Source organism: Vombatus ursinus, unplaced genomic scaffold (genome assembly GCF_900497805.2).
Source record: "Vombatus ursinus unplaced genomic scaffold, bare-nosed wombat genome assembly UNPS02015255.1, whole genome shotgun sequence".
Taxonomy (NCBI): Eukaryota; Metazoa; Chordata; class Mammalia; order Diprotodontia; family Vombatidae; genus Vombatus; species Vombatus ursinus.
Window position 1 is genome coordinate 23,095,480 of NW_020955033.1, and position 19,287 is coordinate 23,114,766.

The 19,287-nt window shown below is 38.9% G+C and overlaps 1 protein-coding gene across 1 annotated transcript in view; it reads right to left on the reverse strand.

The window, feature by feature from the left end:
• LOC114031802 (laminin subunit alpha-3-like) overlaps positions 1–19,287 on the reverse strand; it is a 325,671-nt gene that overhangs the window by 81,798 nt on the left and 224,586 nt on the right. The window contains exons 35-39 of the mRNA XM_027846940.1: positions 17,891–18,035; positions 14,459–14,599; positions 13,188–13,349; positions 3,936–4,037; positions 464–547 (exon numbers count right to left, since the gene is read on the reverse strand). Of these exons, the coding sequence (XP_027702741.1) occupies positions 464–547; positions 3,936–4,037; positions 13,188–13,349; positions 14,459–14,599; positions 17,891–18,035 (634 nt within the window). The remainder of the gene's footprint in view (positions 1–463; positions 548–3,935; positions 4,038–13,187; positions 13,350–14,458; positions 14,600–17,890; positions 18,036–19,287) is intronic.

The window sequence follows — 19,287 nt, forward strand, 5'->3', positions numbered from 1 at the left end:
TAAAATCTTACTTGTCTTTGCTTTCAAAATTATATTATTTTACAGTAAAATGCTTTATATTTTCACATTTGTGCTTTTAAATACAGTGGGATGACATGCTAAAATGAGGTGACATTTAATAATAATTAATAATAGTTATGGTCAAATAGCTAATAATAATAGCTAACATTTATAAAGCACCTACAATGTGCCAGGCACTGTGCCAAGCACTTTACAATTATTATCTCAATTGATCCTCACAACAGCCCTGAGAAGTAGGTGCTGTCATTATCACCATTTAACAAATGAGGAATTTGAGGCAAACAGAAGTTAATTTGACTTCACACAGCTAGTAAGTATCTGGGGCCAGATTTGAACTGAGATCATCTTGACTCCAGGGCTGGCGCTCTCTCCACTCTGCCACCAGCTGCCCTATACCTAAGATGCAAAACCATAAGCCATTTTCACTCATATTTCTCCTTACCTCAACCAGCTGAACTCGTCCATAATACCGTCGGTCTGGCAGGGGGTTGTTTGGGTCCATGTAGACAATAGTCATTTGCTGACCCTATTTAAAGATAAACTAATACTTTAATGTTTGAGTGGAACACTATGAGAATCATAATTGGCCAAAGCATAATATTAATACAAATGTACATTGCAGCACTATGAACAAATATTATTATATCAACAAACCAACAAGAATATATTAAGCACCTCCTATGTGCCTGATATTTTGCTGGGTACTGGGGATACAAAAAGAAAGATGAAATAATGGTCCTTGTCCATAAAGAGCTTACATTCTGTCAAGAGAGATAATATACATATAGAAAAATATACAAATTTTTTTTCATAAATCAAGGTAATGAGGAGGGATACTAGCAGCTAGGGGAAACAAGAAAGGTTTCATGTGGAAGGGAGTGCTTGAGATGAGTTTTTAAGAAAACAAGGTGTTCGGCTCAGTAAGGTAATGAGCGAATACCTTTCATGCTAGGGCAAAGCGAGATGAAGCGTCACATATGAGGAACAGTAAGAAGGTCAGTTTGGCTGGATCACAGAATGTACAGAATAAGACTTAAGAGATAGATTGAGGCTGGGTTGTAAAAGGCTTTGCATTTCAAAAAGAGGATTCTATGTTTGATCTTTGATGCAATAAGGAACCAGTGGAGTTTATTGAGCAGGGAAGCAACATGGTAAGAACTGAGCTTTAGGGGAAAAAGTCATTGCATAGCATGGCTTGTTCTAATAAATATTTCAGAAATCACTGAAGGACTGATGTTGCTGGACATTATTTTGCTATATAGTGCTATAAATTGGTCATGGATAGAAAAGAACTTTCTTTTATTAAACTTTGCTCAGAGGATGGCTGTATGTTGCATAGCTTTGCATTTAATGTATAATGTGCGTGCTTTTTTGGAAGAGATAACATTATGGAACGGCATAGGATTCAAAGAATTCCTTACTGCAAGAAGGCGTCCATTTGGGTGGCAGGAAGGTGTTCTGGCTGACTTCTTTTCCTATATTTGGATGGCTGAAGCATAAGGATGGGCACAGTAGTGCCACTTCACCTGGAGGGTGTCCAATTTTAAAACTGACCATGGAAGATCAATTATCGCTCCAAACCCATTCCTCACTCTCATTTAGCCATGCACACTCTCAGCTTTGCCCTAGCTAGCTAGCATCCAGTCACAAAAACAATGGGGCTGGAGTGTAAAATAGGAGGTTCTGCCTCAAGCAACAGCCTCAGTTGCCTGCCACAGCCCTGGATTTGCATACATGGTATTCATTAAAAAGACAGTGGAGCAGTATATGTGATCAGAAATAATTTTTCAAAAGTTAAAATACTAAGGAGTATTCTCCAAAGACCTTTAATTACAAGAGCTAAGAACAGAGCTACAAAGTAAACGTCTCATAAACTGGAATTATTTTCTATTTCTGAAGGTGGAATAAAGAGGAAATATTCTCTTCATTATCTTTTGGTGAGTTCCAACAGTTTGCTTAATAAGCCATTTGGCAATAGAAATAGCTATATTAATGATCTTGAACAAAATGTGCACCAGTCATCCTGGCAACCGAATGAAGCTGAGAGGGAAGGAGAGAGCAGGATCATGTTACAATTTTTATTGTATCGGCTTTTTCTCTCAACTGAACTTTCAGAAGCCTGATGCTTTATTTTCAATGTGATCTACAAAGGGTCTTTGGAATTTTAAAGAAATCAGTTGAAGCAACCAATCAATCAATCAATTCACAAATATTTTTTAAGCACCTGCTGAGTCAGGCACTTGGCAAGGTGCCAGGGAAACAAATAAAATATCCCCCTGCTGATGAGGAGATACAGATGTATATAAGGCAGAATGAATATAAAGAAAATAAATACAATGTAGTTAACCACAAAGTAGTTTAAATAAAAATGTAGGCACTATTTAAAAATAACTACAACCTTACTTTTAACAAAACTGTCAAATACATAAGATTCTCTCATTATATGAAACATGTGAGTGAATGATAAGAAAAATCTTATATGTATTTGACCATGTCACTCTCCTGTTCCTAAACCTTTGCTGGCTCCCTAATACTTGTAAGATTTAAAAAATATATATATATACACACATATATACATATACATATATATTTGTATATGTATATGTAAACATCTAATACATGCATCTAATAATACATACATAGTGCATATACACATTTTTATGTGTATATACATAAACATATATAAAAATGTATATATGTATATATATATGAATAAATGTGTGTGTACATATACACGCAATTATTCATTCATTTATTTATTTACTTACTTACTCTGGCACTAAGGCCTTCCAAAAGCTAGCTCCAACATAGCTTTTAAGCTTTTTTTTTTTAAATAAAAGCCTTTAAATGCTTTATAGTTGAGCCAAAATCAGCTACTAGCTGTTTCTTAAGCATGATCTGCTTTTTTCTGCTTCTGTGCATTCATGTAGACTATCATTCATGTCTCGAATTTGTTCTTTTTCATCTCCAGATTTCAGAATCTTCCTTTAAGACTTGGCTTAGCTACTACCTTCTCTGTGGAGGATTCCCAGATACCACTCCCCTCCTTCACACAAAAGGTCCTTCCTTAAGCTTTCCTAAGCTTCTTGTCTGAGTCTCTCCTTTGCTCCCATTGCTCCTGACCATGACTTATACTTATCTGTGTACATGCCATGTTCTTGCCTCTCCTACCACCTCAGTAGAATGTAAGGTTCTTGAGGTCAAGGACTGGGTCATTTAAAAAAATCTTTCTCTCCCTAGCACCTAGGCAATTGCCTTACAAATGTCAGGCCCTTAATAAATGTTTGCTGGATTGAATTATTTCACTTGTTATAACTTGTTACAGATCCTTTAAGCTCAAATTTCTAAAGATGGAACTTTGGTTATTGAATATTTACTAAGTATTTCCCAAGTTCAAGGCACTGTTCTAGATTCTGGGAGGATACAAAGAGGAAGTCCCTGCCCTCAGAAAGCTTGAAACTGAAGAAACAAGTGATACAAACGTGGACAACACGGGAACCTGTTTTGCTTGACTATGCATATTTTTTAAAAGTATTTTACTTTCTTTATTTTTTGGATGGGGAGAGAGGAGGAAGTGGGAAGGAAAGAAAATAAATGCTTGTTAAGTGAAAAAATAAAATTTAATTTTAAAAATACATAACTATAGATATAGATGATGATGACCAACAATCCCAGTGACCTAAAAGGTGAGGGCTCATCATAAATGGTAAGGTTCATAGGAAGGAAAAATCACTATGAGTTAGGATGGGATTTGCTCAGAAGGAAGGATCTTCAGGACATGAAATTTCCTTTTTTTTTTTTAGCTCCTGTGAACACCTTTAAACATTAATTTAAAACCTTTAAATTCTATTCATTAAGTTTCTTTAAGTCAGAAACCTCCCTTTCTTGACTTTATGGAAGTATTCTCTACCTACCGAAAGTTGCACATCAGGTCTCTTCTCCAGGAGAACCATGCCTTCACTGGGTAGGCCAAAGGATTTCACCTGATAAGTCAGGAAGCCACCATATGAAGAAACCTAAAATTGAATGAATAAGATGAGTAGCACTGATTAAGAAAGGACTGTCTTGACTTTAGATGAAACAGACAATCCCCAGGAGCTTATGGATTTCCTTCTGCTGTTTCCATTAATCTCTAAAGTTCATTTGAATCACCGCTTTTCTAAGAAATTTGAGTCATGTGTTTGTATCTAACTGGGTAATTTCTACAAAGCAGTAAATTCCTTCCAAAAAAAAAGATCCAAAACCTTTCCTCAAAGTAGGCATTCCATCATGATTGTCATTCCAAAATCCTCTGGATACACAATAATAAAGAGTCTGACTAATCCCTCTGAGCGAGTCAAACTTTTGAAATTTCTCCTAGCCTCCTAGAAGTGTCAGGATAATGGTGAAGGGATAGAGATGTAGTGGCCAGGCTATCACTAAAGACGGAATATGAAAGGGACAGCTAATACAATGGATGACCAGAAACAAGATCCAGACTAAAATAATGGGCTGAATCTAATAATTTAACAGAGATAAACAAAAAGCCCTCCAGTAAAGTATATTTTTTAAAAAATCATCTTCACAAGTACAAGGTGGGAAAGGTGTGCCTAGATGAGTTAATATGAGAAAGAGGCTGGCGGGGGGGGAGAAGGAACTAGCCAAACAAATCCAGAAAATGCATTAGAGTGAATCCCAATGATGAAATCTAAGAAAAAGTAAATCATTTTTCCAGCCCAGGTCAGCACAGGGAGACCTACAGAAGGGAGGGAGGTCTATGGAATTGGGATGGGATGGCAGTATGTGGAGTACTCCAGTGCAGGGAGGGCAAGAGGAGGTTCTAGACCCATACTAGAGCACCACATACAGGGTACAGGAACAGGTGCCAACTGGCAGCCTTGGTGCCCACTACCCAGTTCTGGGTCACAGATCCAAAGTGGATTGAGAAGAGGACCTGCATCTAGGGGCTGGTTTTCTTGGGTAGAGAAGGCCCTGGGCTGTCTACTAAGGAAAGAGTCAGTTCAGGGGCAAGCAGCAAGAGTGGAATTTAGACCCCCAAGGAGCAGAGTAGGGTCTCAGTTCCAGCATCTATTCCCATTTGAAATCTCTAGAGAAATAAGTAGGGAAAGAATCCCAGGCCAAAGGGGAGACTGCAGTTCTGTTACTCTGAACCAACAGAGCTTTCCAGGTGGCTGGGCGGGGCTGAGTCCAGCAGCAGTCTACTGTCACTCAGTCCCAAACCCAGGTCAGGAAGTTACAGAACTCAGACCAGGGTGGGCAGCAAGCTAGACTTAGTCCTGCATTAGACCACGCTGGAAATATGGACAGCTTTCAGATCTCTGGCCTGTCCCTGAGATCCTGGAATAACACAACATTCAATTCCCCAAGAAAGCAGCCACAGGACCAACCCTGACATTTCCTCCAAAAGTGTGCAGAACTTAGCCCTGACATCAAGTCTGAAGTCAGGACGTAGGCTGGAAGAATGAGCAAACAAACAAACAAAAAAGAATCCCACCATAAAGAATGGTGGGAGAGAAGCTCAAGACAAAGAAGAAAAGAATGACTCCAAAGAAAAACACAGCTTAGGCACTAATTCAACTAGAATTCCTGGAAGAGATGAAGCAAGAGGTTTTTTTCTTAGTTAAAAAATGTTTTTTTTATATGTAAAATAAGAGCTCTTGAGGAAAAAAACTGGAAAAGAAATAAGAGCTATGGAAGAAAGAATTGGAAAGGGAATTAACAGTCTGGTACAAGAAGCTAAAAAAACATCTTGCTCAAGTCTGTTGCTCAAACAACAAACAACAAACTCTGAGAATAAGCCAAATAGAAACCAATAACTATATGAAATAACAATAAATATCAAAGTAAAAAAACCCTGAAAAATAGAAGAAAATATAAGGTATTTTATAGCAAAGCCAACTGAAAACACATTAAGTAGAAAACAATTTAAGAATCATTGGAGTATCTGAATGTCATGACCAAAAAAAGAGCCTTAATATAATATTTCAAGAAATCTTAAAATTGCCCACATCTTTTAGAATCAGAGAGCAAAGTGTAAATAGAAAGAATCTACCAATCGCTTCCTGAAAGGAATCCCAAGATGAAAACTCCCAGAAACACTATAGCCAAAATTCAGAACTTCTAGGTCAAAGAAAAACTACTGCAATCAGCTAGAAAGAAATCAAGTACTGAGGAGCCACAGTCAGAATCGTACATGATTTAGCAGCCACAACTATAAATGAGAGCAAAGTTTGGAATACTCCAGAAAGCAAAAGGTATAGGCTTATAGTTAAGAATTATTTACCCAGCAAAAGTTGAGTAAAATGTTACCAGGGAAAAATAGACCTTAAGTGAAATAGAAGACTTGTAAGCATTCCTGATTAAAAGACCAGAACTGCATAGACACTGTGAAGTTCAAACAGGTAAGAGAAACATAAAAAAAACATAAACATGAATGAACAATGATGAGACTAAAAGAGGATAAACTGTTATTCATAAAGCATACATTGCTTTCATTTAAATGTAAGCAATCACATTCAAATTGCTGCTTACATTCAAGCATGGCGAGATAATACACTTGTCCCTTCTGAACTCTATCATTTTTGGAGTCATAGAGGGAATCTAATTAGACAAGGCTGGGAGCTGTTCAGTTATGTTTTTGATGATCTTAACTGAAGAATGGAAAGAGAGGGGAAGAAGACTACACTGGGGTGGGGAGGAAAGGAAGATTAGGGGAAAGGAAAATTACCTCACATAATCAGGGCACACAAGTATACATCTATATAAACAAGGAGGAGGATTTGGGGGAGTGGCTGATACTTCAACCTTACTCTTCTACTAGGAGGGAAAGGGGAAATGGGATGACGGGTAATTAGAGATACTAGTCCTAAGCAAAACAAACTCTATGGATGTACAGATTTATAGCTATTTTAGAAGAAGCAAAACATGGGAATGCGAAAGGGTGCCCATAAATTGGGGAGTGACTGAATAGTTATAGTACATAAAGGTGATGGAATACCATTGTGCTGTAAGAAATGATGAAGGTGATGGTTTAAAAAAAACAACAACCTGAGAAGACTTGTATGGCCTAACACAGAGTGAAATGAATAGGACCAGGAGAGCAATTAATACAATGACAACAATATGGTAAGGACAAATAACTCTGAAAGACTCTGATCTGAACTCCAATCAGAATAATGACCAACCAAAATTCCAGAGGACTAATGATGAAACATGCTATGCACTTGCTGAGAGGGAAGGGTCCTAGAAGTCAGAGTTCAGAGTAAGGTATGTATTTTTGGACATGGACAATGTCAAAATTTGTTTTGCTTGACTATACATGTTTGTAACGGGTTTGGTTACTCTTTTGTTCTCAGTGGGGGAGGGGTGGAGGTGGATTTTTGTTGAGTGAAAGAATACAATATAATTATATAATTTCTTTAAAAATCCAGGGGCTTTGGTGGATTCAAGTTCAAAATGAGGCAACAATGGGACTCAGAAGACAAAAATATCTAAAGTGTACTAAGAGAGGAAGGTCAGATCACATCTGGAGTGCTGTGTTCACTTCTGGGCACACAATTTAAGAATGGCATTGATAAACTGGAGTACAGACAGAGCAGGAAACCTGGATGCTATAGGGATTGGAGACACAGGTGTAAGGATCCATTGAAAGAATTGGGAATATTTTGCCTGGAAAAGAGAAGACTTGGGGGGAACATGAAACCTGTCTCTAAGTTGTATATGGTACACAAAGGCAGAGACTGAGTCTTAGTTAAATTTTGTGTGTTCTCTTTTGTTGCTGTTCAATTGTTCAGTTGTGTCCAACTTCATGACCCTGTGTACTTGTCCATGGGATTTTCGTGGCAAAGATACTGGAGTGGTTTGCCATTTCCTTCTCCAGCTCATTTTACAGATGAGGAACTGAGGCAAATAGTTGACTTGCCCAGGGTCACACAGCTAGAGAACGTCTAAGAACAGATTTGGATAGGAATTCAATGTGCTGGGGACAAAGGAAGCCTTCTAGCTATAGAAACATTTGAGGACACACTCAGTCAGAAGAGCTTTCATATTTAACAATAACTCTGGAGATTTATAGCAGCAGCCTCTAGGGAAAACCTCATTTTCTGTGTCGGTAAAATGAACTATAAGGTCCTAGGACAGATTCTATGTGCCTTAGAAAGAAGTGGAATTCCATGAGCTGAAAGCAGAGGAATGCAGATGAGAAGCAGATTAACTACCGGGACCAAGACTGTGATTCTCTGAGGTCTCTTATAGTCCTAAATCTAGGAGGGTCAATGTGGTATAGCGCATAGGGCATGAGACCTGGAATGAGCAAGACGTGGGATCAGATCCTACTTCTGACATCTTAGTAGCTATGCGAATTTAAGCAGATCATTTAACCTTTCCGTGCTTCTGTCTCTTCATCTGCAAAATAAAGGATCTGGACTTGATTATCTCTGCAATCCCATCCAGTTCTAAATCTAGAATTATATGATCCTTTAAATTCAAAAATCTATGAGGCTCATCAATTGGGGAATAGCTGAAGAAGCTGTGGTTTATGATTGTGATGGAATATTATTATGCTATAAGAAATGACAAGCAGGATGATTTCAGAAAAACCTGGAAAGACTTACATGAAGTGATGCACAGTGAATTAAGCAGAACCAGGAGTACACAGCAATACTGTACAATGAAGAACTGTCAATAATTTAGCTATTCTCAGCAATATAATGATCCAAGACAATCCCAAAGGGCTCATGACGAAGCATGCTATTTGCTTCCAGAGAAAGAACTGCTATTGTCTGAATACAGACTGAAGCATGCTATCTTCCTTCCTTCCTTTCTTTCTTTTTCTTATTTTCTTTCTTCCTTTCTTTCCTTTCTTTCTTTCTTTCTCTTGTTATATAAAATGACTAATATGGAAACATTTTACATGATTGCACATTTATAACCTATATTGGATTGCTTAGAGTCTCAGAGAGAGGGGAGAGGAAGGAGGGAGAGAGGGATAGAATTTAGAACTCAAAATTTAAAAAAAAAATGTTAAAAACTGTTTAACATGTAATTGGGGAAAAATAAAATATAAAATTTTTAAAAACAGTTTTAACATTAAAAAAAATCTATGATTCTTTGACTTTACCAAGGATCAGTCGCCAACCTGTATCTGGTCTGGAGGTAACCTTTTTACCATCCAGGCTGTAACTGCTGAGCAATCTTAGTATAGAGGGAAATGTATTCTTATTAGTAGACTCAGCTTCCCAGGGACTTCTATTTCATAGAATCATAGATTCAGAGACGGAGGGGACCTTATAAACCATCTAATTGTTTTTACAGATGAGGCCACTAAGTGACTAGCTGAAGATGGCACAAGTGGCAAAGACAGGATTCAACCCCTGTCTTTTTTATTCCAGATCCAGTACCCCTTCTAAAATACCAGTCACCTCTCATAAACATTGACTAAATTTGGGGTTATGTCTGCGTGTGTAAGAGCAGATAGACTTCACCCCAGAAAACTTCTATATCCAATCACATAAGAAAAGACTTAAGGATCATATGCTTCGTTTCTCCCTTGTGTCCAAGTCGTCTCTGATCTAGACATGTCTTTTCTTAAATAAAGCAAAAGTCACAGAGTGAGAGCTATGTCTCAAGGGGTGGCCTAGAGAGGAAAATAAAGATGGAAGGGTCTCAAAAGCAGCCACACTGTCACATCAAGGCAATGACGGTTGAATGTTCAAAAGACAGCAGTAGACATCCAGTTCCCAATTGGTTTTTCTTGGCAATTACTACCTTCTTAAGTTAAAGAGATTTCTAAATATAAAAGCAATGTTATTCCAAATGAGCATCTTTACTCTACTTGAAAGGGTTAGGATTATTTAACTGTTTTAACTAGCTAAAAGAGGAAGGGGAGGAGGGATATAGAGAGAGTGAGAAAAGGACAAGGAGGAAGGGGAGATGGGATAACCACTGCACTTACAAACATTAACACTCATAGCCCAGAACTGGATTTAGAATCAGAAGGTCTGGATTGGGTTTCTGGCTCTCCCACTTGCAGCTGTGTGACCTTGAATCTCTCTGAGGCTCAGACATCTCACTTTAAAATATTGAGACTAATACTTCCAGTATCTACTTCCCAGGGTCTTTGAAAGGAAAGTACTTTGCAAGCTGCTGTACACCGCTGAGTAAATGCATACTAATTCGCCCAGGTAACAGAATTAGGGGGTTGGGTCCACAAGGAGTAGCTTGAGCCTAATTAGTGGTAGGATAGATCTTTCCTAAGCCTGATCCCTCTGACACTCCAGAAGGAAGCCGCTGGGTTTATAAAATGCCTGAGTATAATTCCTAACTGAGTTGGTTGCTATTAGTAAATCTTATTGGGCTGACACTTTATTGTATTGGCTTCCTTTAATAATCCTCTGAATCATTCCACTTTCTATCTTTTGTTATTCTGACAAGAAGCTTTCTAATAGCTTTAAAACAAAATATTGATGACATAATGACATTTTAAAAATGTCATTTGCAGCAGAGAGTGTTTGAATGTAAAATCTGACAGAATTGGTACAGGAGAGGTAGCACTGGGCATGGCTTCGTTTGGTGAGTGGATTACTGCAAGAAGAACAGGAAGGGGGTTGCCAACATGTCTACTGCTCTTCCCTGATTGAGGTGAAAGTGGTTCCTTACAAAATTAATGCATTTCTCATTTAGTCAGTGAAAGCCCTGCTCCCTTTTGAAAATAAGCACTCTGTTCTATCACATCTCACAGAGAACTTACTTGCTCACAGGAACATTTGTCATTTCCTTAAGCACCTAACTTGTTTTAAATTTAAAAGATTTAGGAAAAGAGATAGGAAGAAAAAGTCCTAATTATTCCTATCCTAATCAATTATATTATTTATTGGTTTCTTTACTCTGCAGTTATCTTTATATTGGATCAGAGAAGATGAGTCTCAAAAGCTTGGTGAGACAAGGGATCAATGCTAACTTCCTTAGCTAGATGCTACTGAGACTTGGGGGTTGAGAAGAAGGAAGAGGGATATCGAAAAGGTATGTGTATCTTTTGGGATGATGGCCATGACTACTCTTTGGTCAGCGTTCATTGTCAACATTATTTACTCTCCTGGGAAATTCTAATGAGTTTCTGGACAGGGGAGGAAGCCATTCAAGTATAATATTTACACAATGGTCCTCTTTAAAACATTAATTTGCTACTGATTCATCACTGATCTGCATTTGTCAAATGGCCAATGTACTCTGGCTTTCTGGCTTAAGAAGAGAAGACTGAGGGAGGATGCGGCCAGTAATTTCAAGTATTTGAAAAGCTGTCCTGTAGAAAGGGGATTAGGCCTCTTCCGCTGAGCCCCAAGGAATCGAACTCAGACCAAAAGGTGGAAATTTCAAGAGAGTAGATTTCAGGCCAATATAAGGAAAAAGCCTAATAATCACAGCTATCTGCAATTGGAATTAGGAGATAATGAGTTCTTACCATTAGAAGTTTAAAGCTGTATGACTACTTCTTAGTGATATGTTATAGAGAATTCACATTGAAGGTGTGTGTATAGTGGTGGTGTTAATGAGGGTGGCTCAAACTTCTGTGGTCTAACCTAAAATTTCTATGCTTGATAATCCAGGTCCAGGGTTGAGTTCCCACTAAAATGAGGTCACTCTTTAAGGGGTTCAGAACCACCTGATAAATCAACCTGGTGCCCATCTTTCATGCCAACCCTCAAGAGGCCCTTCATGCCAGAAGACAGGAATGCCAAGAAAAGAGACCCCTTTCTCCTCTAAGGTTTTGAAAATGTAAGACAGAGGGATGCTACTGGGATCCAAAAGGCAGCAGGAAAAGTTTTCCCCTTTCTGCAAATGGAGTGGAGAGCAGGACAATCAGAGAGCCATTCAAAAGGGAACTCTGTATTAACCTAAGGAGGGGGCCTGAGGGAAGAATGGCCAAGAGCTCTCTGTGAAAAGAAGGATGGACTCAATGTAATCCTTGGCCACAATGAAGTTGGACAAAACTGGGGGCTTCCTTTCTTCCAGATCAGTAGCTTTCATAATTAATTATAAAAGTTAACATTTATATAGTGCTTTAAGGCTTGCAAAGCACTTTCCAAATATTACCTCATTTGATCCTCACAACAACCTTGGGAGTTAGGTGCTATTATTACCTTCATTTTTCAGATGAGAAAACTGAGGAAAACAAAAGTTAAGTGACTTGCCCAGGACCACAAAGTTAAGTAAGAATCTGAGGTCGCATTTGAACTCAGGTCTTCCTGACTCCAGGTCCCCCACTCTACCCACTGCACCACCCAGCCACTTTCAGATAGTATCTCACTGCTATCAGCCCTGTTCCTGAAATGGAAGTTTAAAAAAGGCCATACACTGAGTCAGTGGCACAGTCAGGGAAAGCCCAGGGACTTCAGACTCAGTGGTGAAGTGTCCCTATCAACTGAGATAAACAGGAAAACTAGATTATGCCTAAAGGAACCACACACAATGAAGGAATATCCATACTAAACCTATATGCACTAAATATAAATAACACAGCTTCTAAACTCATCAAGAAAATGAGACGGAAGTGACCCAGGTTACCGTGAACCAAAAACTAGCTCTGGGGATGTATAACAACCTTATGAATACACATGAGCAGGGGCCTGGCCTACTTCCTCTGAGAAGACTCCATCATGTAACAGAAAGAATCGCCGATCTCACTCCAAGGCCGACCTTGGTCAGTGGGGTCATCCTCCCACTCGAGGTGTACCTGGGCATATCTGTCTGTACAAAGACTTGTATACTCTTAATGGCCTTGTCTGTGCATTCGCCCATCTTCTCTCAGCTATCCTGTGAACCCTCTTAGAACCACGGAAAGAGCATCACTGTATCTGGAAGCAGAGGGCCTGGATTCGAATCCCATCTCTGTGACTCACTGCCTGTGTGACCTTGAGCCATCTCTCTGAGCTTGTTTCCTCATCTGTAAAACTGTGAGAGTTCGACTCCCTCCAGCTCTACATCTACAATTTTATGAACTACAGGTGGAGGAGCAGAATCTGGTTCCGTTCCAATAATAATAACTCACCCCTGGGTAGCTTCTTCTGTAATCACATCCTATCGCACATAGGAGGCTAAAGAGGAGGGGGCATAGGAGCTATCAGCGGAACACATCCCAAAGAGCTGGCTATTCTTTTGACATTTCTTACCTTGTCCCCCAAATAGGATGGTGGCGCAATCCAGTACACGCTGTGGACCGAGGAAGGCAGCTCCTGGACGTCAGCAACCACACTGTTACTGTCTGGATTGAATGTGACGGGGATGTCCTTTTGATCTGCCGTCTCCAGGCGCCAATCTATCATGTCAACAAACTGGAACATAAAAATATGGGAACGAAACTCATTCACGTCTTTCCTCCGTGAGCTCTGTTGCTGCAAACTTCTTTTGAAAAATGCATTTGAGTCATGTCTTTTGTCTTTGCAATATAGTCATTTCACTTCCCACCCTCCTCAAAATGTAATCCTCCCTTGTGACAAAGAAAAATATTTGAATAAAAACATCTGCTACAGTGGCCTTATTGGACATTATATATGATACTCTGTGACCAGTGTCCTCCACTTCTCTGCTACAGACTTCTTGAGAAATAACTCAATTGTCTATAATAGAAAAGGCATGTTGTTATAGATTTCCCATGAAAGCTTGCATCAAAGTGAAGTGAAGGTTTAACTACATGACACCCAACTTGTTCTGGAATAGCAAAGCTTTGGATAGAATGTATCTTCCCCTACAACCTACCCAAAGAAACTCCTTATAACAGACATGTGCCTTATTAACCCTCGTAACTTTCCAATGTTGTATGGAATACAGTGGTAGCCTTTAAATTTCATTCCATTCTATAGTTAGGTCATATATAACACGGTTAAAAATCTCTACCAAGTCATAAAGCAATTGAGGAAAAACTATGTGAAAGAAGAAATAACTGATAAACTGATAACTTGATAGTCCTTTTCATGGTCAGGGAAATGGTGGTCCCTTCTGAATGTTCTGAGATTTATAAACCTTTTCCCCCCTTTTATCAGTTTACCTCCTTGAAAGAGGTAAACAACTAAAAAATGAAACAGGCTTTCTTTTCCTATAGGTTGAGCATGACTCATACTGAGCAAACAGAAAAGTGGTATTGAAATTATGAAGAGAAGAAAGTATTTAGGGTTTTTTATGAGCTAGAAACAGGGATAGAAAAAATTAGATGGTAAATTATGATGAAAAGAAATTAAAAATTGAAAAATGATGATATGAAGAGAAGGAGCAAGGAAGAAAGGACCCTAAATCTGGTATTTCAGATTATTACCACCCAAGCTCATCATTATCAAGACTGACAAATCAAATACTTCAAAAAGTTGAAATTTCAGATTAATTTCTTGGCCCCTTCTCAACATGTGGCAATCTACAAAAAGTAGAAAGACTTTACTGCCTGGCATACCTTAGCTCTCCGCTTATTTGTACCATGACAGTGGTCACTTATTCCAAAACAGAAGCAGCTGGTACATCCCTTTGGATTGGTGGGGTCCAAGTAAAATGACCCCTTCCGGCAAACATCACATTCTGCACCTTCTACATTTTCCTATTAAAGCAAAAAAAAAAAAAAGTCAATAAAAGTCCCTTGTAGTATTTTCTTGTTCTCAAATTCTATGAAAATAAGAAGTGTTGGCACATAGATGGTTACAAAACATGAAAAGAAATGGATGGCCAGGGATGGATTGCTTGAGCTTGGGAGTTTTGAGCTTCAGTGTGCTAAGCTGATGGGGTGTTTGTATCAAATCTGGCACCAGTATGGTAAGCCTCTGAGAGGCAGAGTTGTAAGGCTGCCTAAGGAGGAGCAAAGTGGCCCAGGCTGAAACTCAGGAGGCCAAAGCTTCTATGCTGATCAGCAGTGGGATGTGGCTGGTGAGTAGCCTAGGTGAAATAGGAAGAGCCAGTTTCAAAAAAAAGAAAAAGAAGAAAAAAGACATGGGATGATAAAATTCCATACCAGATACATATGAAAAGTACCATAGATATGGGCAGCTCATGTGCCACCAAAAAAAATTTAATTTATTCTTAATTATATAATATAATTAATCATTAATAAATAAATTTAATTAACACTGTTTTATAATTTATTATAAATCATATAAATTAATTAATTTAAAAACTAGTAGCTGTTCTCACAGATGCCATCATTATCAAACAGCTGTTCGGAGTGCTCCAGAACCAGGCTTTCCATTGTCATCACAAAATATACTCAAGTCTTAGAGAAAAAGGACACAGCAGAAGTGGGAGGGTTTTAAATGAGCAGAAAAACAGCTCACTGTTCATAAGACCTATAAGTCATCCCTTTTCTGCCAGGAGGCAGACAGCATGCTTCATCATTGGCACTATGGAATCATAGTTCGCCTCTATGTAGATCAGAGTTTTTAAGTCTTTCAAAGTTTTTTGTCTTTACAATGTTTGCTCTTATTGTATAAATTGTTCTCTCTGTTTTGCTCACTTCACTCTACATCAATTCATGTAAGTCTTTACAGATTTTATTTCCTTTAATGCTTCTTATATTGGTTTGCAAGGGGGTAAAAGGGAGAGAAAAACCAATTTTTTGTTGGTTGAAAAAATTAATTTAAAAAAGAAGGATTTGATAAACTGCTAAGTACAAGACACTGTGCTTAGTACTGGAGCTACAAAGACAAAGCCTTCAGAGAGTTTATATTCACCTTCTCCTAGGGAAAGGGAATAAACATTTATACATTACCTAGTACGTGCCAGGCACTACACTTAATGCTTTACAAATATCTTCTCTGATCCTCACAACAACCCTGAGAAGTAGGTGTTGTTATTATCCTATTTTACAGTTGAGGAAACTGAGGCAGACAGAGTTAAGTGACTCAGAGAATCTGATTTGAACTCAGGTCTTCCTGACTTCTGGCCCCAGCATTCTATCCGTTACTCCACTGGTTGCCTGTGGTCTATATTTTCCTACAATATACACAGAGTATTTTTTTGAGATTACTTTAAGGGAGCCTGCCTTCAGTAGGTTTTAGCTCTCATCGTTAGTTCCCTTTTAGGTGGTTAAGTTTTCTTTTTAAAAACTGCTCATTTCCTCAGATTTCTTGCTTTTTCACAACCTCAGTACAGAAGCTCTTCCGCCTCACTGCAGAACCGTAGGAATCTGTTCATCATCTTGGCTTTGCCCCCACTACAGTACGTCTTTATGCCAGAGAATCGCCAAAATCCGTGACGTTCAAAAAGGAACAGAGGTGAGACAGGGCAAGGAGATGATGCGAAGAAGCAACTGTCTGTGTGACAGGGGACTGGGCTCTCCCGGGAAAAGGCAAAAGCTAGGAAAGGGGACTTGTTTTCACAGACTCAATGAGGAATCGGAATTTGAGGATTCTTATATGTCAGTACTGGGACGCTCTCTCTCCAGTGACAGAGAGTGCAACCTAACCATACCTCAATCTATGTACTGCTGAGGAACCATGTAGAATAATGAAGAGTGAGCAGCCTCTGAGCTGTGGGGAGCTAGTTCAAGGCCCACCTCAGACGCATCCTGGCTGTGTGACCCTAGGCAAGTCACTTAACCTCTTGATGCACTAGAAGTTGCAGAGCAGGGACTTGCCTGCATTAATGGGAGAGGTGCCTTACTTGGAAGTTCCCTGTACCAATAAAATCACAAGTCCTGGCCCTATCCCTACTGACAAGTCCACATTTCCTTGAATTATTGTTGTTGTTCAGTTGTTTTCCAGACTCTCTGTGGGCCCATTTGAGGTTTTCTTGGCAAAGATACTGGAGGGGTTTTGCCATTTCTTTCTCTAGTTCATTTTACAGATGAGGAAACTGAGGCAAACAGGGTTAAGTGACTTGCCCAGGGTCACACAGCTAGTGAGTATCTGTGGCCAGATTTGAACTCAGGAAGATGAGTCTTCCTGATTTCAAGCCCAGTGCTCTATTCAATGGGCCACCTACCTTTCCTTTGAATATTACTCCATCTTTCAATACTTCAGAAACTAATTTTAGCTTTAATACAGACAAGATTGCAACACCCCTGAATTTTGGTCAATTAACTTCAAAAATAACATCCTCTGATGGATATTACCTTCTAGGGATGCATCACTCAACACTTAGCCAGGCTGGTCCTGGGATGATGGCTGTATTATCCGTGGCTGGGTCCACACTCTAAGACTTACAACCCAGTAGAATCTCCTAGAACTTACATAATTCCGTCCTTACCTTCAAAAATCCAACTCCAGGACACAATAACGTATCTCACCTTGGAATGTTAATGGAGGATTAGGACTACATATTGCCTAAATATGTCAGCTGGGTTAGTGGTATCATACTCAAATGGAAAGGGATCCCTGCTGGCTGCTCTTGACTTAAAAAATCACAAATTAACATTATCCATGTCATATTTTTTAAAAAAAACATTTCCCAGTTACATTTTAATATGGTTCCTTTGCACTCTGAGTTGTATAGCCTTGGGACTGGCTGTGGAGCCTCAAGTTCGGCACCTTTGACCTAGCTGACAATCAATCAATAAATATTTATTAAGCACCTACTATGTTCTTGGCACTGATCCAAGCTGCTAAGCACAGGAAGGCCTGAATTAAAATACAGTCTGTGATACTTACTAGCTGTATGATCCTGGGCAAGTCACCCAATATCTTTTGGCCTCAGTTTCCTCTTCTGTAAAATGAGAATCATAATAGCACCTTTCTGCCAAGGGTTGTCGTAAGGACAAAAGGGATAATATTTGTAAAGCACTTTGCAAACCTTATGGCACTATGTAAATGCTAGTTATTATTAATGATAATAAATGAAAACAAAACAAAAACCCACCACTTATTTGTTAGCTTCTGATAACTAGTTTGATGTGTCTTACCTTACAAAGGCATACTCCTGTCCATGGATCACAGACTCCTGGCTCAGTCCCATCTCGGTTACAATTGCAAGGAATACATTCAGGGAAACGGTAAAACCCAGAAGCACAGCGATCACACTGACGTCCTATTATTCGGGGTTTGCATCTTTATAAAACCAAAGGGAGAAAACACTCATTATTTTCCTTAAAGCATTTATCCCACATCCACCTGTAATGGAATGCAGGGCAAGGTGCCACACCAAGACAATTAAACAGATGCTTTCTATACCTAGGAGTCCTCCATATAGTTGCAATTTCAGAGTTACCAGATTTGAGAGAAAGAAACAGTTCGGAGATTCATTTCATCCATACCTCTCCTTTTATAGCCGAGTCCTTATGAGGTTAAGTGATTTGTGGTTGAGACAGCGCTTCTATCTTGCTTCCCTCTATACTGTCTCCAACACTCAAAGATTAACATAAAAAGTTCCCTCACAGATTGTCCCTTTCAACCTAACTAATTTTGAATGCTGGCAAAAAACATTACTCTGAGAAGGGGTCCACAAGGTTTCACCAGATTGCCAAGAACCCCTGCCTTAAAGAGGTTAAATCAGGTTTTCTAGGGGTCATTGAGCAGATGCTGGATTAGGGGTTCTTAACCTTTTTGTGTGTGAGGGATCCCTTTGACAGTCTGGTGATGCCTATGGACCCCCTTCTCAGTGTAATGTTTTAACATTAAAAAAAATAAGATAAAGAATTACAAAGAAAACCAACTATGGTGAAATACAGTTATCAAAGAATAATAAAAAAAAGTTTATGGTTAAGAATCTCTGCCCTAGAGGAGTTATTTCAAGATTGTCCCCTCCTAGATGTGGGAAAAGTGGGATACTAATACATTGTTGGTGGAGTTGTGAACTGATCTAACCATTCTAGAGAGCAATTTGGAACTATGCCCAAAGGGCTATAAAACTGTGCATACCCTTTGATCCAGCAATATCACTGCTAGGTCTGTATCCCAAAGAGATTTTTAAAAGGGAAAAGGACCTATTTGCACAAAAATATTTATAGCAGCTCTTTTTGTGGTGGCAAAGAATTGGAAATTGAGGGGATGCCCATCAATTGGGGAATGGATGAATAAGTTGTGGTATATGATTGTGATGGAATACTATTGTGCTATAAGAAATGATGAACAGGCAGATTTCAGAAAAAACCTGGAAAGACCTGTATGGTCTGATGCAGAATGAAGTGAGCAGAACCAGGAGAATGTTGTACACAGTAACAGAAATGTTGTAAGATGAAGAATTGTGAATGACTTAGCTATTCTTAGCAATATAATGATCCAAGCCAACCCCAAAATCTCCTTTCTTTCTTTCCTTCTTTCTTTCTTTCTTTCTTTCTTTCTTTCTTTCTTTCTTTCTTTC